This window comes from Ornithodoros turicata, chromosome 5, assembly GCF_037126465.1.
Source record: "Ornithodoros turicata isolate Travis chromosome 5, ASM3712646v1, whole genome shotgun sequence".
NCBI classification, from domain to species: Eukaryota; Metazoa; Arthropoda; class Arachnida; order Ixodida; family Argasidae; genus Ornithodoros; species Ornithodoros turicata.
In genome coordinates this window covers 84,088,829-84,110,930 of record NC_088205.1, presented here as the reverse complement: position 1 = coordinate 84,110,930, position 22,102 = coordinate 84,088,829, and the positions used below count along the sequence as shown (strand labels likewise).

Genomic DNA, 22,102 nt, shown 5'->3' with positions numbered 1-22,102 from the left:
CGTGGTCATAGACTAACCCTTCCTTCCATCTGTGTGCCACTAATAGTGAACCCCTTTACTAGCACAATGATGCCAAAGGAACGTCATTATTCCGAATTTATTGTTTGTTTCTTCTGGTGGCTTTCCTGTTTGGCTCCATTTCCTCATCGCATAGGATGCTCCTCTTGGTACCCCTCTTGGATTCCTGGGGCTCTTCAAGTGATGTGTATGTCCCATCAGCATTCCACATAAACTCCAGGAACACTCGAAACTCTGCCATTTTAATACCTAACAGTTTCTGAAAAAGAGGATGAAAAGAGACATCTAATGCATCAGAAGGGACGAAAGTCACTCAAACTTTGTTCGATGACGCAAAGGAGATGAACATAGGGAAAGGCTTCGCTGGTGTGTTTCATGACACAACATTTGGCAGAGAACCAAAGTACCTTTACTTTATGGCACTTTAATGAAACTCCTCAAGCGACCTCAACGTGGCCTCCATAGTCACAGGATTGCACGGACGAGTGAATATAGGACCCTTACCAGTAAACTGGCTTGCTCTGGCCTGAGAATGTCTCCTTCTTCACAGATGACATGCTCTTTGCTGAGAGTCACCACACCTGCCAATATCCTCATTAGTATGAGGACAATTATGCTGTATATATACCTCTCTGTAAGGTGGTGGGTAGTCCAAGTTGACGGAGATGCGGTTCCATAGAGTGCACAAACTGAGTCAGGGGACCCTTGTCCAAGAAGACACGCCAGGCAGCAGGAGATCCAGCATGCGCGTAGTCGCTATCTCGGTATTCTTGGAACCAGCTGCAATTGACCACTTGGGATCCCTACCAACAACTTAAGTTAAACAAAAAAACCTACTTGAGTACATCCTCTTTGACTCTGTTGGTGAAGAGTAACCCACACTGGCCTCTCAACCGTTCGCTTACGTGGTGCAGGTTAGGCCGATGATCTTCGTCAATGCACCTGCCCAAGGCAACTGCCAGCACCTTGTTCTTTCCGAAGTAAAACCTACGACAAAAAGACTCCTTTCTCAGCAAAAAGACTCTCTTCTTTTACCTACTCTCACCTACTGTCTTTCCACTCTTGTCGAACGTCTTTCAGTTTGGAATTTCTCATATTTTTTACGGAATAGACGAACACCTTGTCATACTGGTCAAAAGCATCGCGTACCTGGACCAACCATTCCATTATTACGCTACGACGTAATCAATACCGTACCGTTTACCTCTTTAATTAATTTCTCTTTCTGCTCTATTCCCCTCTTTTTCGTCTGCGTCAGCGAAACTGAAAGAAGAAAGCTACCTCACAATCTGAATGAAATAGTACTCAGCCATACCTTGACGACTCCTTTTGGAACGAGGCATGGCAATAAAATAAGCCAATATACGAATACGATAAACCTGGATAAACGGATAAACCGCGTGGGTAAAAATGATGATGATGATGAGTTGCACGATGCCGATACGGCGAATACTAGCTCAGCAGTGCTTTTTCCAAACGATTGGGTGGTTCATTGAAAATCTCATTATGCCACTTCATAACATAAAATAGGTCCTTATGAGATTGAAATCATCATTTTTTTTTTTTTTCGAGTTGCTTATTAATGAAACATTTCCTCTACACGTTTCTTCAATGAGCAACTGATCATCTAAACGTATCCGCTAGCATTATACATACACATCGTTTGCCGATTTCTTCTAACATTTTTTTCCACGTTCTCGATAGTTGCAAAATTTGCTTGCAAATCTGGAGAGTTGGTCGATAGTTTGCAGGCGATTTCGAAACCTTTGTTCAGACGCGTCTGGGTCGGTTCCTAAGCAACGTGTGACGTCAAAAACGCCGTGGCATTAGAAACGCAACCCCGTGCTTGTCGGAAAGAATCTTCCTCGGCCGGTTTACTCCTGGGGAAATCATCCGCCAGTTGGTAAAGGATACTTTATGTTTATCCGTAGTGGTAGCACAAATTTTATAGAGTGGTAGTTTGACGGACGCGGTGTTTGAAAGAAGGGCTGCAGTAAGTAAGAAAATAATCTCGCACCGGATACGAAAACGTGTGAGAGGACCTGAACACTTGAGTCCGCCATTTTGACGTGCGTTTGTGCCCGGCTCGAGACTTGTGATCGAATTTGACAGCCTTTCCAACACCTGCTTCCAGTTAAAGACCCAAAATGGATAAAGACGAGTTGGTTCAACGGGCCAAGCTTGCAGAGCAAGCCGAGAGGTACGACGATATGGCTGCAGCAATGAAACAGGTCACAGAGACTGGAGTAGAGCTCAGCAACGAGGAGAGGAATTTACTTTCCGTCGCCTACAAAAATGTCGTCGGTGCTCGGCGGAGTTCGTGGAGAGTTATTTCCAGCATAGAGCAGAAGACAGAAGGCAGTGAACGTAAGCAGCAGATGGCCAGGGAATACCGGGAGAAGGTAGAGAAAGAACTACGGGAGATCTGCTACGACGTGCTGGTGAGTACGGGCGGGTAGCCATTTTCGCCGGGAAAGTTAGGCCTAACAGGATAGCTTTAATGCGAACGGGTGGGGCACGTCGGTGTGTATCTCTCTCTCTGTGTGTTAATCTAACACTGTGGATATTGCGGGAGAACACTTTGTATCTGCTGCTTTGGAGGTCGTCATGTCTGAGACGTTCTTGCTCAATGCATCCAATTGCATGTTGGACATGTAGGCTTTGAGAATTTTTTCGACATATTCGGTCCGTCTTGCTAAATTTACAGTTGTGTGATTCATCGCGCCGCGTTTAGGGTGGTTTTATCGATCTCTCTCTGGTGGGCGTGGCCGTTTGAGCCCGGACATTGTTTTTCAGGGTTTACTAGACAAATACCTGGTCCCCAAGGCGAGTAATGCAGAGAGTAAAGTATTCTACCTGAAGATGAAGGGTGACTACTACAGGTACTTGGCAGAAGTTGCGACCGGCGAACAGAGAAACAGTGAGTTTTGTTTTTACCATAATAAGGATTGGCATTGAGGCCAACATTGTTGTGGCTCAGGTGTTGTAGAGGAATCCCAAAAGGCCTACCAGGAGGCATTTGACATCAGCAAGAGCAAAATGCAACCCACGCATCCCATCCGGTTGGGGCTGGCACTAAACTTTTCCGTCTTTTACTACGAGATCCTCAATTCTCCCGACAAGGCGTGTCAGCTGGCAAAGCAGGTACTTGTCTATTTTTCAGGTGTTGTGGAGGAGTCTCAAAAAGCTTATCAAGAGGCCCTGGACATCAGTAAGGGGAAAATGCAGCCCACACACCCCATACGCCTAGGGTTGGCCCTAAACTTTTCCGTGTTCTATTACGAAATTCTCAATGCCCCAGACAGGGCTTGCCATCTGGCCAAACAGGTAGCTAATCCCCTGTTTGACACAAGATGGGCCTTCCTTCAATACAACCACCCAAAAACACTAATTATACTAATCATATTGATGATAACTTTGCAGGCATTCGATGACGCCATTGCAGAGTTGGACACACTAAATGAGGATAGCTACAAAGACAGCACACTCATCATGCAGCTCTTGAGAGACAACCTCACTGTAAGTTGTTGTTGTTGTTGATGATACAGAAGAGGCTGAGTTACCTTTCCTTTCAGCTGTGGACATCAGACACTCAAGGTGACGGAGATGAACAGCAAGAAGGTGGTGACAATTGATGTGGTCGCATTCCCATCTCTTGGCTACGGCGTCGCCCCTACCCTCTCCCCAGTGATTTGGTTGCGCTCTCGATACTTAGGCCACACAATGCTATCCTCTGTGGTGTGTGTCCCCCTTGTAGATCATGTCCAAATTCCTCCATCTGCGGAAGGGAATGGCGATGCGGTAGTCCCTTTTTTTTTTTTTTTTAATCATTGGCATTTTGCGAGCGGCTGTAGAAGTTTACCGATATAATTAATATTGAAACATAATATAGGGTATTTACCACTGTACCATTTCTGTAAAAAAAGAATATCGCGAGACATTGTTTTTTCTTGCGCGCGGGAGGATTTGTACACGAGACGCAACAGGAACGTGAAATGGTTGTTCCCGAGATAGTTTTGTTGGAATAGCGCATTTTTGTGCACTTTCCATTATTTATTTTTTGCGTTTGTCCCGGGAGTGTCTCTGTTGTTATCGGATGCTCAATGAGTCCTTTCCTTTTCAGCGACATGAATTTAAAAGGGCCTGCTAAAATATTGTCAGATCTTGCGAGGAGCCTGAGAACTTACTTCTTTGTAACGGTCACTCGGAGAAAAAAAAAATAAAGAAATGTCTCCTTGGATCATTTGCTGGAACTGATTTTCATTTTGCCAGGACTTTGGTCCAAGTGTGTGTGACATTCAACTCCTCCATGCTTCCCTCGTGCGGGGCAACTTTTATGCGCATAATTTCTAACGTTTTCTAGTATTTTTGTTACGCGCTTTCAGTGCACTGATTCCAAAACTCTCACTGAAATGGGCGAAAAGAATAACGTACAAAAAGTAAAAGTAATGTCGGTCGTACTAAGTGTGATTGCACAGAGCGAAGGTAACGCGGGTATGAACACTATTACAATTAGCATAAATAAGACTCTCGCAGACCCAGAAAGAATAGATGTAGTCACTGTCCCTCGAGACTACACTGAAACGCGGACTGTGCAATGAACCTGTCTGGCAGTGGCATCAAGGTTTGTGGTCATGCAGGAGCACCACATGGAACATGGAACGTTTTGATGTGACGGAGGCAGAAGAAAGACTTTATTTCTGGTAAAAGCTTTTATGGTTCCCGTCATAATCTTGAAATGTTTTCAAGGACACGACGCTGCTTACCAATAGCGATCGCCATGACCCGGTGGAACTGGAGATATCCGGCATCAAAATCTGCACCGTAAAAATTGCGGTATGTATTGTCAGCGACACAATTGACCCCACACAAGAATCGCTTCGCGGATGTACTGCAGCACGGCCAACTGGGGGAAGTGAAGACATTTTCCACCATTTGTTCTGCTTGGTCATAGCCTCCTATATACTGAGGCTATGGCTTGGTCAAATCTCAATACCGGTTTCTAATTACGTCTCGAGACAATCCCGGTTTCTGTAAAGCTGAGCTCATGGTCTCTAGTCTTGGAACACTAGGGTCGGGAGACTGAGCGTAAAAATATTTTCCAATCTCGATAATACTTTCGCAAACTTACTAGCTTTCGCTCGTTTCGTTCTACTGATCCAATCTCTTCAAGAAATGTCTGCTGTAATTCTCTGAGGCTTCTTGTTCTTACTCTTGCAACACAATGAAGCACTTTGGAGAGGACATGACATTGTTTATAGGGTCATGTCCTGGAGCACTAAGTGCGAGTAGATCGTCGTACACTGTGCTACCCTTTCATGTTTGCCCAACCGTCGGACACTTGTCAATAGGAAGATGTCTTTTAAGATGGCCAAGAGGTTTTTCGCTCCAGTGTCTCAAAAGAGCCACTTTTGAGTTGGCTTGCAGTGTTCGACACTTGTTCCTGGACGGATATGTCATCCATGATCACGACATAGTACCCCGCTTCAGGCAATCATGAGCCATCATTTCCAACTGTTGGTTTAAAATGTCGCGCCAAATCCACTTGAATTTCGTGCGCCATGACTCGACCTCCTGTACGTCATTTGCGCCAAGTTCTAAGAGCTATTGCAGATTGCTCTCTTTGTCGTCATGGCCGGCCAACCCTTGGCAAGCTAGATACTGCTCTCCTTCCCACATTTGCTCACTGTTTCACAGCTGTTAATGCAGTCCCTGTAGAAATTTGTCGCTTCATGTGTCTGAAATCTATCGAGGGCTTTCTTCCAATCGGTGAACTCATTTTCCACAAAAGTCAATTTAGAATCTCTCCAAGTGTGCGGTTGAGGTAGTACGTTCATCTCCGGCTTTTGTTCCCATTCAGTTACGGCACCGCCTCAAGAGCTTTCCGTAGCTCCCATACTGTCTTCACCCAGTGACTTCTGGCACATGTAAATCCAAACAAGTTCCAGTTACACTACGGTGCAGGGCCAGTTCTGAACTAGGCCAGCGCTAGTGCAGGCCTTGTGCCACATGTGCATTGCTGCTTTTTTATTTGGAACACAATCAACTGTTCAACAATTGTGCAAACTGACTGAATCTTCTGTGAACTGACAGGAACCGTGACACCGAAATTGTAGTGAATCGTTATTTGGACTTGGAACTTGAAACGACTCTCTACATTAACTATTATTTGCCTCGTGTCATCTGCTGCCATTACTCTGCACTACCGTTGAACTGCTTACACTAGGTATCATCGACTTGGCTGCACTCGTTCAACTACAGCTTTTTCCGGCGTTAATCCTTTTACCATGACATTTAATCCATTTGCCATCGGAATTGATCCTCCTTTCATTATTTTTAATCCTCATTTCACATAATTTAATCAATTTCTCGTGCAATTTAATCCAAGTGACTATGTGCGGGCTACATGACTCTTTGTGTGCATTTTGGGACAATTCCCATGTGTACGCATATTGCACATGCTTTTCACTAATATCATGGGTTTCTGCACCATAACTGGATACTGTGGGACTGTCAATCTGGATTACGGTGTTGTGGGACTATTTCCATGTGTACAGATATTACATATGCTTTTATTAAAAACTGGTTTCTGCATTGTAATGGGATACTGTGGGACTGTGTATAAGTATTACGATATCGTGGGACTATAAGCAAGTCTACGGTTATTCCAAGTGCTTTCCATTAAAAAGCGTTTTTTGCACTAATGGGATACTGTGGGACCATCAATCTTCATTACAATATTGTGGGACTATTTCCATGTCTATGGGTATTACCCATGCTTTTCATTCAAAATGCAGGTTTCTGGAGTATAACGGGATAATGTGGGATTGTCTGTCTGGTTTAGGATATTGTGGAACTATTCCCATGTATGTGGGTATTACCCATGCTTTTCGTTAAATATGAGGGTTTCTGCATTGTAATGGGATACTGTGGGACTATTCCCATGTGTGCGGGTATTACCCATGCTTTTCGTTAAATATGTGGGATTCTGCATTGTAATGGCATACTGCGGGTCTGTCAATCTGGATTACGATATTGTGGGACTATTTCCTTGTCTATGCTGGGTATTACCCATGCTTTTCAATCATGGTTTTGATTAAAAATACGGGTTTCTGTACCGTAATGGGATACAGTGGGACCGTCAACCTTGCTTGCGATATTGTGGGACTAATCACATGTGTGCGGGTAGTGCACATGCGTTTCATTAAATATGCGGGTTTCTGCACCTTAATGGGATACTGTGGGACTGTCGATCTTGATTACGATATACTGGGACTATATGCATGTCTATGGGTATTCCCCTTGCTTTCAATTAAAAACGCGGTTATTTGCACTGTAATGGGATACTGCGGGTCTGTCAATCTGGATTACGATATTGTTGGACTATTTCAGTGTCTATGGGTATTACCCATGATTTTCATTAAAAACGCGGGTTTCTGCACTGTAATGGGATACTGTGATCCAGATAGATAGTCCCATAGTATCCCATTACAGTGCAGAAACCCTCATTGTGAATTAAAATCATGGGTAATACCCGTAGACATGGAAATAGTCCCACACTATCGTGATCCAAATTGACAGACTCACAGAATCCTATGACAGCGCAAAAGCCCGCGTTTTTAATTAAAAGCGCCGGGAATACCCGTAAACGTGGGAATAGCCCCACAATATCGTAATCAGGATTGACAGTCCCAGAGTATCCCATTACAGTGCAGAAACCCGCGTTTTTAATGAAAACCATGGGTAAAATCCGTAGACATGGGAATACTCCCACAATACCGCTATCCAGATTGACAGTCCCACAGTATCCCAATAGTGCAAAAACCCGCGTTTTTAATGAAAAACACGGGGAATGCCGTAATCGAGATTGCCGGTCCCACAGTATCCCATTACAGTGCAGAAACGCACATATTTAATGAAAAGCATGGGTAATACCCGCGCACATGGGAACAGTCCTACAATATCCTAAACCAGATAGAAAATCCCACAGTATCCCGTTATACTGCAGAAACCTGCATTTTGAATGAAAAGCATGGGTAATACCCAGCATAGACAAGGAAATAGTCCCACAATATCGTAATCCAGATTGACAGACCCGCAGTATGCCATTACAATGCAAGTAACCACGCTTATAATGGAAAGGAAGTGGAATACCCGTAGACATGCATATAGTCCCATGATATCGTAATCAAGATGGACAGTCCCACAGTATCCCATTACGGTACAGAAACACGTATTTTTAATGAAAACTATGGGTAAAATCCGTACACATCGGAATAGTCCCGCAATACCACAATCCAGATTGACCGTCCCACAGTATCCGGGGGGGGGGGGGATATATATTTATTGAATGGAAAGGTCTGCCGGACCAAGGTCGGCATGCTATTCCATTAAAAATAATCAAAAGAAAACTGAAGAATAAATAGAAAGGAAAGGACGAATAGGAAAAGGTGAGTCTCCGTAAAAAGGAGGAAAAACAAAAACGAAAAGAAAGAAGGGAAAAGAAAAAAAAACACACACAGTATCCAGTTATGGTGCAGAAACCCGCATTATTAATGAATAGCATGTGCAATACCCGTAGACATGGGAATTGTCTAAAAATACCCTAATCAAGATTGACAGTCCCGCAGTATCCCATTAGTGCAAAAACCCATGTTTTTAATGAAAAGCACAGGGAATATACATAGACATATGTCCCACGATATCGTCATCAAGATTGCCAGTCCCACAGTATCCCATTACAGTGCAGAAACCCACATATTTAATGAATAGCATGGGTAATACCCGCACACATGAGAATAGTTCCACAATATCCTAAACCAGATAGACAATCCCACACTATCCCGTTATACTCCAGAAACCTGCATTTTGAATGAAAAGCATGGGTAATACCCATAGACATGGAAATGGTCCCACAATATCGTAATGAAGATTCACAGTTCCACAGTATCCCATTACAGTGCAGAAACCCGCATATCTAATGAAAAGCATGGGTAATATCCGTACACCTGGGAATAGTCCCACAGTATCGTAATCCGTATATGTACGTTTTGAAACGTCTTGGAACCAAATGTGAGAATCGAAGCAAGAGAAATTAAATTCTGTCATGACAGGGGTCGTAAAAGACAGAAAGGAATTGTATTTCTTCAATTTTTTTTACTTTTGTACACCTTCCATCAGGCCCTTGGGTCCTAGTGGTACCATCAAACCGCTAAACCGTTAGCACTATTGGAGATGTCCCAAATTACGATAGGGCTATTGGCCTAATGGTTCCATTAGGATTGGCTCTGATGGACTTTTCGATCGGGGAGTCCCACAGTATCGCAGAAACCCACGTTTTTAATGAAAACCATGGGTAATGCTCGTAGACATGGGAATAGTCCCACAACACCGTAATCCACATTGACAGTCCCACAGTATCCCGTTATGGTGCAGAAACCCACAATATTAGTGAAAAGCATGTGCAATATGCGTACACATGGGAATTGTCCCAAAATACAAAAAAAAAGTCATGTAGCCCACACATAGTCACTTGGATTAAATTGCTTGACAAACGGATTAAATTATGTGAAATGAGGATTAAAAATAATGAAAAGAGGATTAATTCCGATGGCAAATGGATTAAATGTCATGGTATAAGGATTAAAATGTACGACAAGAGGATTAATAACGCCGGAAAAAGCTGTAGTTCCGGCGGTGCAGCACTTCTGGTTTTGTCAGTGCAGCTCGTGCCTTCTGCACTGTCGTATTCGTTATGTAACGGTGCAGCACTAGTTCTGCACGAGTTCACGGCCGGGCTGCACTTGCTGGATAGAAAGTGCAGTATGAGTGCACGCGGAGTAGACGTGTTGGAACGGACGGAACAGACATGTCGTCTGTAACGCTGACGGTTTCTTGATATGTGTGCGATGCAATACCAGTTGCATTGTCGCCATAAACACGTGGGTAGCGATAATGCGGTCATATCTGAGACCTGCCGAACGGATTATTAGAATGTTTGCCTGCACGGGAAGCATATTACACTTGTCTTTACTGCGTTGGAAAAAGGCGCAAGCTTTGGAGCGGCCGAGAATCGTTTTTTTTTTTTTTTTTCATAAATACAGGGTGTCCCAGAAAACGTGTCATTGAATTATAATAAAAAAACTACACCACATAGAATCATGCGGTCCATGGCATTTGTTCTTACTGGGTTTTTGCCACCTCCTCATGTGAATGTCGTGTAACGTAAGTTTACTTATGTAAATTTTTGCGAGCTTAAGTCGTAAATTTGCCTAGTAAAGGTCACTTTTTTACCCCACCAATGTGAAGAGTGTGCCTAATTTAGTCAAATTAATTATAATTGACAGGGATATTCAGGAGCTATCCCATCGTAAAAAATAGCCGAACATCATGCTCTACGGAGGTCGCACAGAATAGCGCACGATGAATTTTTCAGCGCAATCTTTGTCAGTTCGACGAAAGGAGGTTGGAAACCCAGCCCTCCCCGATATCGCAGAAAGAGATAAAACAGGCACGGCTTATCACGTCCGACTTTCGCTGGGATAACGTTTTCCCTCTCCCAATTTTAGGAACTGTTGCTTTTTCTACTATCACTCTGTGGTCTGGCTTCGGAACCTCCTTTCATCGCACTGAGAGCGATTGCGCTCAAAAAGTCATCGCGCGCTATGGTCCGGTGCTCCGAAAAGCATGATATTCGGCTATTTTTTCCGATGACATAGCTCGTGAATATCACTGTGAATTATCATGAATTTGAGTGAATTCGGCACGCTCTTCATATTGGTGGGGTAAAAAAGTGACCTTTACTTGGCAAATTTCAGAGTTCAGTTCGCAAATATTTACATAATTAAACTTGGAGTACATGACATTCACATTAGGAGGTGGCAAAAACCTAATAAGAACAAATGCTCTTGACCGCATGATTCTAGGTGGCGTAGTTTTTTTATTATAATTCAATGACACGTTTTCTGGGACACCCTGTATATACAGAAATGATGGACCGAGTAGGAAAACAAGACTCCTATTCGTATATCTGCCCACAATGTTCCCGTGATAGCCGGGAACACGCATGCGATCTTCCTTCCCGCAAGCCAATAGAATGCACACATCGTCGTTACTGTACAGAGCCATAACAAACACTTATACCAATGACTAGTAAAGCGAATGAAACAACTCACACAAACAGTATGCATGAAAGGAAAGACAAGCGTAACTAGCCCGCGCCTGCACTCGCTCGTTCGTTTTGGAAGCGCTAGTGTTGAACCTACACTTGCACTACTGTCTCAGTCGGCGGCGCACGCTCTTGGCACCACATCGGCACTCCCCTGCCTGAACTACGTAGTGTCAGAGGTGCAGGCCAAATCGAAGATACCTACAAGGGCTACACTTGGCGTGCACTGGTTTGAAACGAACGGGCGAGTGGAGCACCGGAACTGGTTCAGGCAGTGCAGGCCTAATCGAACGTGTACCTCGTGTAGCTAAGTTGAGCTAGAGGGCGCCACGTCTAATGACACCATGTCGTGGAGGTTCATAAAAACGCATCGGGCAGAAACACAATAAATGACTTTCTGTTTGGGGTCCTGGATGACAGACACAGGAGGCAGACTGTTCCAACGACCACTACCGGGCCGCCTCAGTTGTAGGACACGAAAAAAAACGAGGAAAAGATTTTAGGCATGGTAATGCCACGGTGAAAATCCAAGTGGCAGTGCAGCCCCTTTGTATATGACACGGGTATGCTAGCGAGTTAATGACGAAAGATTTCGAGAGAAACTTACCGTGAAATAATAACAAAGCGTCTTAACGCGACACTATTTCAAGTTGAACCCTACAAGTACGTAGGCCACGACGTACTGTTAACTAAATTCGCCTGTTAGTACTTGGCCGTCTTATACAGGGTGTCCCAGCTAAATGCGAACAGATTTGTTAAAAAATATATATATATCACTTTTTTTAGATGAAATAATTGCAATATAGCATATGCTGAAGGGCACTCCTTAGGAGGGCACCAGCAAACTCCTAACCGATGTCCGAATTAACTTTCAATAATTAACTTTTTAATTATAAAACCTACCAAGTTGTCCCAATTCAGAACATCTGGTCCCTTCGGTTACCTGATACTGTAGCCGTTTTCAGAACAAAGATCCTTTCAATACATCGTCCGCAAAAAAAAAAAAAAATCGTGAAGGAACACCATTTTTTCGCTTTATTTTGTTGATTGCGCATTTCCAGAGGCGCGTCTTCCCTTCACTCCCATTGTGAGAGGGCGAAAGACCACAGTGCAGCCTCATGCGTCGAAGATGAGCTTGCGTGAAGAATAACTTGCGTAAACAGACCAAAAGCAAATGCATCGAGTGACCCCGGCCACGGTGGCTCAGTCGGTAGCGTGTTCGCCTTCTGATCCCGAGATCGCGGGTTCCGAGGACGCCAGCAACTTGGTGGCAGGGTACAAGTTGCTTAGACACGCCGTCTTCCGCGAGGGACGTTAAATATGGGGTGCCGTGTGATGAGCTTTCATCGCACGTTAAAGAACCCTCAGGTGGGCAAAAGCAATCCACAGACCGACCGCTGTGGCGTCGCTCGTGATCTCAGTTGTCTCGCGACGTAAACCCCCAATTATTTAATTCAATCCGAACTGCCCTTATCTCGGGTTGAATTTTCTGTTTTCTTTCCGTCCCTTTCCAGGACGCAAGAGGCCTTCAGCCTTTCACATTGGGAGTGAAGGGAAGACACGTCTCCAGAGAATAAAGAAAGAAAATAGTGTTCCTCCCGCACACCTCTCCTCAAGGGAGAAATGCCGTGCTAACAACGACAGTTTAACAATTGTAGGGGCGAGTTTCAGTCGTATTGGACACAGATTTCGGCATCGGTCGTGCCCTGAAATTGCCATGATATATAATTAGGGCTCCGCGTTTTCGCTTTTAATCGAAAAACACCAAACATTCCAGGACATGAAAGAGATAAATTGCTGCATATGCCCAGTGAGTTGTAGATGCAGATCAGAGAACGATACAGAAATGCGGTGGTCGTGCAAAATATCCGTTTATTTTTTCGTTAGCCGTAAAACGCCATGTTGAATGATCGTCGAGCGCGTCAATTCTATTCGCCGATAAATGTCGAGTAAACCGTGTACACGCAAGGAAAAACATCGAAAGACGTCGATTTCGTGCAGATCAACAAACACCGTAAGACATATGCCGAATTCGCCCAAAAATAAACATCGAAAACGCCAAACCCTCTATACAATATAACACTGCATATATTAGTACTTCTGTGGCTGGATTTTTACGTAACATGTAAAAATTTGTGACCCATATTACAGTCTAACAGATCTCCATTGACATTCACGTGCTTTGAACTGACATCTAGTGGATGTCACAAAAGTACATTAATTATGTCCACTGGACGTAGTAGAATATGTATTCACCCTGACCTAACCTCAGTCACACCGGATACACAGTCTACGTCGGCCCTCACGACGTATTCACCTCACCTAACCTCAGTCACGCTGGATACACAGCCTACGTCAGCCCTCTCGAAACGTAGAATACGTGTTCACCTGACCTAACCTCAGTCACGCTGGATACACAGTCTACGTGAGCCCTCTCGAAACGTAGAATACGTGTTCACCTGACCTAACCTCAGTCACGCTGGATACACAGTCTACGTGAGCCCTCTCGAAACGTAGAATACGTGTTCACCTGACCGAACCTGTCACGCCGGATACAGTCTACGTCAGCCCTCTCGAAACGTGGAATACGTGTTCACCTGACCTAACCTCAGTAACGCCGGATACAGTCTACGTCAGCCCTCTCCGCACATTGAATACGTATTCACCTGACCTAACCTCAGTCACGCCGGATACACAGTCTACGACAGCCCTCTCGAAACGTTGAATACGTGTTCACCTGACCGAACCTCAGTCACGCCGGATACAGTTTACGTCAGTCCTCTCGAAACGTGGAATACATATTCACTTGACCTAACCTCAGTCACGCTGTATACACAGTCTACGTCGGCTCTCTCGACACATGGAACACGTGTTCACCTGACCTAACCTCAGTCACGCTGGATACAGTCTACGTCGGCCCTCTCGACACGTGGAACACGTGTTCGCCTGACCTAACCTCAGTCACGCCGGATACAGTCTACGTCAGCCCTCTCGACACATTGAATACGTATTCACCTGACCTAACCTCAGTCATGCCGGACACACAGTCTACATCAGCCCTCTCGACACATGGAATACGTGTTCACCTGACCTAACCTCAGTCACGCTGGATACAGTCTACGTCGGCCCTCTCGGCACGTGGAACACGTGTTCGCCTGACCTAACCTCAGTCACGCCGGATACAGTCTACGTCAGCCCTCTCGACACATTGAATACGTATTCACCTGACCTAACCTCAGTCATGCCGGACACACAGTCTACATCAGCCCTCTCGACACATGGAATACGTGTTCACCTGACCTAACCTCCGTCACGCCGGACACACAGTCTACATCAGCCCTCTCGGCACATGGAATACGTGTTCACCTGATCTAACCTCAGTCACCCGGATACACTGTCTACGTCAGCCCTCTCGACACGTGGAATACGTATTCACTTGACCTAACCTCAGTCACGCTGGATACAGTCTACGTCGGCCCTCTCGACACATGGAATACGTGTTCACCTGACCTAACCTCAGTCACGCTGGATAGTCACGTCGGCCCTCTCGACACGTGGAATACGTGTTCACCTGACCTAACCTCAGTAATGCCGGATAGTCTACGTCAGCCCTCTCGACACATTGAATACGTATTCACCTGACCTAACCTCAGTCACACCGGACACACAGTCTACATCAGCCCTCTCGGCACATGAAATGCGTGTTCACCTGATCTAACCTCAGTCAAGCCGGATACACTGTCTACGTCAGCCCTCTCGACACGTGGAATACGTATTCACCTGACCTAACCTCAGTCATGCCGGACACACAGTCTACATCAGCCCTCTCGACACATGGAATACGTATTCACTTGACCTAACCTCAGACACGCTGGATACAGCCTACGTCGGCCCTCTCGACACGTCGAATACGTGTTCACCTGACCTAACCTCAGTAACGCCGGATACAGTCTACGCAGCCCTCTCGACACGTGGAACACGTGTTCGCCTGACCTAACCTCAGTCACGCCGGATAGTCTACGTCAGCCCTCTCGACACATTGAATACGTATTCACCTGACCTAACCTCAGTCACGCTGGATACAGCCTACGTCGGCCCTCTCGACACATCGAATACGTGTTCACCTGACCTAACCTCAGTAACGCCGGATACAGTCTACGTCGGCCCTCTCGACACGTGGAACACGTGTTCGCCTGACCTAACCTCAGTCACGCCGGACACACAGTCTACGTCAGCTCTCTCGACACATTGAATACGTATTCACCTGACCTAAACTCCGTCACACCGGACACACAGTCTACATCAGCCCTCTCGGCACATGGAATACGTGTTCACCTGACCTAACCTCCGTCACGCCGGACACAGTCTACATCAGCCCTCTCGGCACATGGAATACGTGTTCATCTGATCTAACCTCAGTCACGCCGGATACACTGTCTACGTCAGCCCTCTCGACACGTGGAATACGTATTCACTTGACCTAACCTCAGTCACGCTGGATACAGTCTACGTCGGCCCTCTCGACACATGGAATACGTGTTCACCTGACCTAACCTCAGTCACGCTGGATAGTCACGTCGGCCCTCTCGACACGTGGAATACGTGTTCACCTGACCTAACCTCAGTAACGCCGGATACAGTCTACGTCAGCCCTCTCGACACATTGAATACGTATTCACCTGACCTAACCTCAGTCACGCCGGATACACTGTCTACGTCAGCCCTCTCGACACGTGGAATACGTATTCACTTGACCTAACCTCAGTCACGCTGGATACAGTCTACGTCGGCCCTCTCGACACGTGGAATGCGTGTTCACCTGACCTAACCTCAATCACGCTGGATAGTCACGTCGGCCCTCTCGACACGTGGAATACGTGTTCACCTGACCTAACCTCAGTAACGCCGGATACAGTCTACGTCAGCCCTCTCGACACATTGAATACGTATTCACCTGACCTAACCTCAGTCACGCCGCACACACAGTCTACATCAGCCCTCTCGACACATGGATATGTGTTCACCTGACCTAACCTCAGTCACGCTGGATAGTCACGTCGGCCCTCTCGGCACATGGAATACGTGTTCACCTGACCTAACCTCCGTCACGCCGGACACACAGTCTACATCAGCCCTCTCGACACATGGAATACGTGTTCACCTGACCTAACCTCAGTCACGCTGGATAGTCACGTCGGCCCTCTCGACACGTGGAATACGTGTTCACCTGACCTAACCTCAGTAACGCCGGATACAGTCTACGTCAGCCCTCTCGACACATTGAATACGTATTCACCTGACCTAACCTCAGTCACGCCGGACACACAGTCTACATCAGCCCTCTCGGCACATGAAATACGTGTTCACCTGATCTAACCTCAGTCACGCCGGATACACTGTCTACGTCAGCCCTCTCGACACGCGGAATAAGTATTCACTTGACCTAACCTCAGTCACGCTGGATACACAGTCTACGTCGGTCCTCTAGACACATGGAATACGTGTTCACCTGACCTAACCTCAGTCACGCTGGATACAGTCTACGTCGGCCCTCTCGACACGTGGAATACGTGTTCACCTGACCTAACCTCAGTAACGCCGGATACAGTCTACGTCAGCCCTCTCGACACATTGAATACGTATTCACCTGACCTAACCTCAGTCACGCCGGATACACTGTCTACGTCAGCCCTCTCGACACGTGGAATACGTGTTCACCTGACCTAACCTCAGTCACGCTGGATACAGTCTACGTCAACCCTCTCGACACGTGGAATACGTGTTCGCCTTACCTAACATCAGTCATGCTGGATACAGTCTACGTCAGCCCTCTCGACACGTGGAATACGTGTTCACCTGACCTAACCTCAGTCATGCGGGATACAGTCTACGTCAACCCTCTCGACACGTGGAATACGTGTTCGCCTTACCTAACATCAGTCATGCTGGATACAGTCTACGTCATCCCTCTCGACACGTGGAATACGTGTTCTCCTGACCTAACCTCAGTCACGCCGGATACACAGTCTACGTCAGCCCTTTCGGCACATGGAATACGCATTCATCTGACCTAACCGACCTAACCTTGGTCATGGACAGTGTTAGTGGACGAATTTCCCTAACAACTGTGGAGCTGCTCCGCTGGTTACCAACCCTGTGCAGTCACATGGGACGCAGTCGTTTCAAAGAGGCCCACTAGGGGTGCACCAACAATCCATCCATCCATCCATGACAAACGGGGGGAACGAGCCGATGGAGGCAACGATGTCCACCGTAGGAAGCGAGGCCTGCCGTGTAATTGCGTTGAGTGCGCACGAATCTTACGTGGAGATACGTGGAGAATTGAGTAGTGATATCGGCATCACAAGCTAAACGTTGCCATATCAAACGTGAATCATATATTATCGATGAGATTACCTTCGACACCGCCAACCCTTTGCTTTCCACCGACACGGATGAAGATGTTGGATGTAGTTCCGTATTGGGACCACTGGCTTTTTTTAAAGAAAACCCAATAAAAACAAAAATCAAACGCTTTTACGTGAAAGAGGAAGTAATTAGTAACGAAATTAAACAGGAATGACCCTCGTATATTGCGTAAACCGTATAAAAACTGAATTTTATCGCCGGTTTCTTGATGGCGATCCGCCATCTTGGCTGAGGACCTTACTGACCTAACCCGAGGCACAGTCACGCCCGCACCGCCTAGTGCGTGCCTGGGGGATGGGGAGGGGCGGCGCCCCCCAGACCGCCCTAACCTCACTAAAGTGAGGTGATTTAGCCCATTTCAACGGCCCTACCTTGCGCAAGACAGCAAGTTTCGAATCCGTTAGGCTTAGCGTTCCCGTGTTTCTCCTGCGCTAAAAGTGAATCAGATGGCGTTGTTCAAATGCATATAAAAAACTTCTAGTCCACAGAATTTTATAATTCTTACATTTTTAGATATATGATCTTCTTCTACTTCTATGCAATATTCACTTTCCTAACCGTTTCACTAATTTTTAAAAACGAGTGGTCCCGATACGGAACTACACCCGAAATCAATAAATCGTTACCCATCGTAACAAATGTAGACATGTATTTCCGAAGGCAACAGACTTCCAAAGATGAATACAAGTAAACCGCCATTTTCATGCTGCTCTGCGAACCAACGGGAACCGGAAATGGCAAAAACGAAACCACCCGCCATTCCATGCTCTGGTCTGTCGAGTTTCGTGATAATAAACTGATGAACGAAGGGAAGCACATAAGCAAGTGATATAGTGGGAAAATATTCGCTGCTTATTTGTCTAACGAATACGTATGAGATACGTACATAGTACGCCGAATTTAGATAGCAAGTGGTGAATTTAGGAAAACGAGCACGTCAAGTTTAGCGAAATGATGCAGCCAACGGAAGGCCACACCTTCTATGACCAACGGATGGCAGCTCCCGCGTGGTCACGGTTTTTTGAGCGAGTCCGACCACTGATCTCTATGAGTCCGACGAGTCCGACCCACTGATCACGGCAGCATCGATTGGGGCGCCATCACTTCGCAAGACAAAACCCGACTTAATAGGTGTACTTCTTTTGCAAAAACTGGACAAAGTGCGAGCCTACGTGTCTTTGAGTAAACCTCTGCTCTTCCATTTTGAATGTGTGTGTCACGTGGTCACATTCCCTCAACCGCCGGCGCGAGCTTCGAGCCGTTGGAGGATGATGATCAATGCTGCTGATGATGATGATCCTATCGGCTGTGCCCACTGATCTCTATGTATAAAGGCTGGATCGCGCATGGGAGAGGGGCTCGTGGGGGAGAGGCGTGCCTTCGGGCCGCCATGTTGGGAGGCCCTAAAGCGCAGTGTGCGCCCATAGAAAACAATGGGAGGCAACGGAGATTGTGAGTATTTACGGCGCTGCAGGCGTTGATCGTTGCTTGTCATCACAGAATTTTGTAAGGTGCCAGTATACTGATGTATCCTAACAATGTTTCACAGGTGTCCTGCCGTTCGATTCTTAATTACGTTATGTTTTGCAATCCGAAACTAGACCGTCACAGCAGTGCAGCGCTGGGGATTGTACTACAGTACGTTTCCCAGTCAATATTTCAACAAGAAACGATGTGAGGTTAACAACCACCATGTATGTAATATCCCGTGCTGCGTTCTGGACAAAAATTGTCCCATAAAGAACGGTCCGGGAAAGGATATACTCGCATGGCAGAAAGAGATCGTTCTGTAGAATCACAGCCGTTGTTTTAGCCGTGTATCGGTTTCGTACGATTTATTTCAAGCACCGCCGCAGAAAGTGTCTTTTAGTGAACGACTGCGGTGCTTTGCCTCGCAAATATCGACACACCGAAGCAGCCCAAATACGTTGTGAGCGTGATCTAATTGCTTCACGCAATTAGAACACGCTCGTTAGGACAGTTAATCAGGTAGTGATGTAAGCTTAATCAATTAAGTTACTTAAAAGTGGTAACACCTCCTTGAGACGCAAGATTTACCTCTTTTTGAAGTACAGCCCTTCTATGTTTGTTTGTTTCTTCCTTCATTTGTTCTGATTATTTGCAGGCGAGGTTGTGCCAAACTGAATGTCCTTCTCGAGTACTCACATGCTTTTGCTGAATACAACTGCAGCGTGAGCAAAGCTGCTTAGGAACGGGGGCCTGCTATCCAGTGCTGACTTTGTCATGCTTGTTATGTGGAGCACGTTCGAAAAAAATGCAGCTGCACATCTGAAACTCCAATGAGTTCATCGTCATCTAAAAGAGAGCGTTGTAGCACCGTTGTGAGACCAGACACGCTTTCTGAATATCTTCTATGGCACCTTCCGCAGTTTGCACAATTTTGTTCAGCATCGAAGTCTCTCATAGGAACCACTTTGCATTAACTGTGACTCCCATCTTACATTTTGATGTGCAAGGGCCTTCTTGCACTACACACGTATGGTCTGCAACAGGATAATTGCAGCAGGACGATTTGGAGCTTGAAACAGTTGTGATTTTGTCATTTTGGCCCTCGTGTACCCCGTCTGTGAAACGTAAACAAAAAAAATCTAACACGATATGCTTTTGTAAAGAAGGTCACTGATGGTGAGTAAAGAGAATATACAAGTTCAAGTTTATTCAACATTTTATATCATACATTATATTATTCAACATTTTATATCAAGTTTATACAACATCAAGTTTATTAAAGTTATTTCTTGCACTTATGCGTTTCAGGATACAATGAACGTGCAGGGAGGTCACAAAAGACTACATTTATTGTTTTATGACCTTGCTACAATGACAATATATATTTTAGGAACAGGTACTGTCTCTAAATTTGTAGCACTCAATTTTAGGTTAGAACGAGCAATGAATAGCAACTTCCCTCCTGGTATTTTCTTATATATGATGAATTTTGAATTTAATGTGATCAAATATGTGTTAATATAATAGTATATATAAGAATATAATACGTGATAAATGAATGTGATCAACAGTAGATGTAAACAACACCGGTAGCCAGAGAAGTGCATTCTCAAGAAATAATTTTCTTCTTATAGCATATATGTGCATGCCTATTAACTGAAACAATTATCACGGTTCTCACGGTTTTAATTTCTGAGAGTGTACTGTAGAGACGGCTTAGATCTACAACAGTTAATACAAGGTATTATATACTGTGAATACATTTAAAAATCCCATGTGACACATACTTTCTGGAGGTGCTGTGGTAATCAAAGTTTGTGGGCATTACGCAGGTTCTGCACCCATTTCTTGAGTATGTCGAGGCAGCTGTGAAGTAACCTGCATTGATGATGATTATTCCAATTTTTATGGTGCATCGACAACAAAGGAAATAATACATCAGAACATTGGTTTGGGTGCAACCAGTTAAAAATGAATATGTTGTTTAATAAATGCATTGGACAAATGTTAAAATATCAGTTTAAAACATGGTTTACAATCCCTGTATCTTCTAAAAATTAAAAAGATGAAAAACTATTCTAAAAAGAATATGGCGAACTCTTCTAAAAAGAATTATAATATCTAATTATTATATTGCTGGGTGAAGGAGCCTAAAGTGTAAGGTGTGTTTCTGATGTGAACATGTAAGAAAATATGCAAAACTGAGAGAGGCTAACCACAGTGCGTGCACTGAGGTTGTTCCTTCCTGTAAAGTAGAAACCAGTGGATGAGGAACGTGATACTTACCTGTACACCCAGCCGTATCACACTACACAGATTATTCACTGGGTAGCCCTCATGACGAAACCTGTATTGAGAGACCACTTTTGCCTTAAAAACTGCTTCATATAGCACGACACGCTACAAATTATTACTACGTAACAAGCTGACGATACAGCTCAGACAAAGGCGTTATTCAAGTCGCGCCACACCACCGTTACGTAGGATTCTTTGTCACAAATCAAACCAAGGCACAAAACAATACCAATGCATGAAAAAAGGTGACAATCGTGGTCTCATTATGACGTAGTACCGAACTTGTGCGTGAAGGTAATTCAAAGAAATGCATGTGGCACTTGCTTCCGCAGAGAACACCGTGTACCATGCTAGCAATGCATGCAAAAAAGCGCTCGAGTGCTCGCACATATATTGATGACAACACTACCTGTGTAGTGTAACGTGTTCTTTCAAGCATATTATGCACTCAAACTGTATTTGCCGCAGGGTAAAATGCAAGTGTGCTCGATTGAACGTCGGAAGAGCGATCAAGCAACCTGCATCCAATGCTCGTTTTGGACAAAAAAAACACTTCATAATGGTCAACTAAATATACAGAATGAACGCCTATTTATTCCTCGATAAAGAGTGACTCACCTGTATAAATTTAGGCCCTGTAACCTTGCCAGTACGGTTGGTACGACCGTAATTGCAAGAAGTTGCCATGATCGCTGCGGCGACTGTTGTGAGCACCGTAAGATG

At 45.2% G+C, this 22,102-nt stretch overlaps 2 protein-coding genes and 1 long non-coding RNA gene across 4 annotated transcripts; 1 reads left to right on the top strand and 2 right to left on the bottom strand.

Moving 5' to 3' along the window:
* Positions 1 to 83: 83 nt before the first annotated feature.
* LOC135395109 (mRNA turnover protein 4 homolog) lies at positions 84 to 1,442 on the bottom strand. Its single transcript, XM_064626339.1, has 7 exons — positions 1,334 to 1,442; positions 1,223 to 1,281; positions 1,064 to 1,167; positions 856 to 1,005; positions 647 to 798; positions 523 to 599; positions 84 to 277 (listed from the first exon to the last, which is right to left on the bottom strand). The coding sequence occupies exons 1-7, from the start codon at positions 1,359 to 1,361 to the stop codon at positions 98 to 100; spliced, it is 750 nt and encodes a 249-aa protein (XP_064482409.1). The 5' UTR covers positions 1,362 to 1,442; the 3' UTR covers positions 84 to 97.
* A 485-nt stretch (positions 1,443 to 1,927) lies between these two features.
* On the top strand, positions 1,928 to 4,258 carry LOC135395106 (14-3-3 protein zeta). Of its 2 annotated transcripts, none has more exons than XM_064626332.1 (5): positions 1,928 to 2,459; positions 2,815 to 2,938; positions 3,182 to 3,345; positions 3,442 to 3,537; positions 3,594 to 4,258. In XM_064626332.1, the coding sequence occupies exons 1-5, from the start codon at positions 2,166 to 2,168 to the stop codon at positions 3,651 to 3,653; spliced, it is 738 nt and encodes a 245-aa protein (XP_064482402.1). In that variant the 5' UTR covers positions 1,928 to 2,165; the 3' UTR covers positions 3,654 to 4,258. The 2 variants fall into 2 exon arrangements, with proteins under 2 accessions (XP_064482402.1, XP_064482401.1); XM_064626331.1 differs by lacking the exon at positions 3,182 to 3,345 and adding an exon at positions 2,999 to 3,162.
* Positions 4,259 to 20,513: 16,255 nt separating this feature from the next.
* Positions 20,514 to 22,099, bottom strand: LOC135396275 (uncharacterized). The gene is made up of 3 exons (XR_010423366.1): positions 21,998 to 22,099; positions 21,371 to 21,431; positions 20,514 to 20,962 (listed from the first exon to the last, which is right to left on the bottom strand). It is a non-coding gene; the product is annotated as an uncharacterized LOC135396275 (long non-coding RNA).
* Between the last annotated feature and the right edge of the window lie 3 nt (positions 22,100 to 22,102).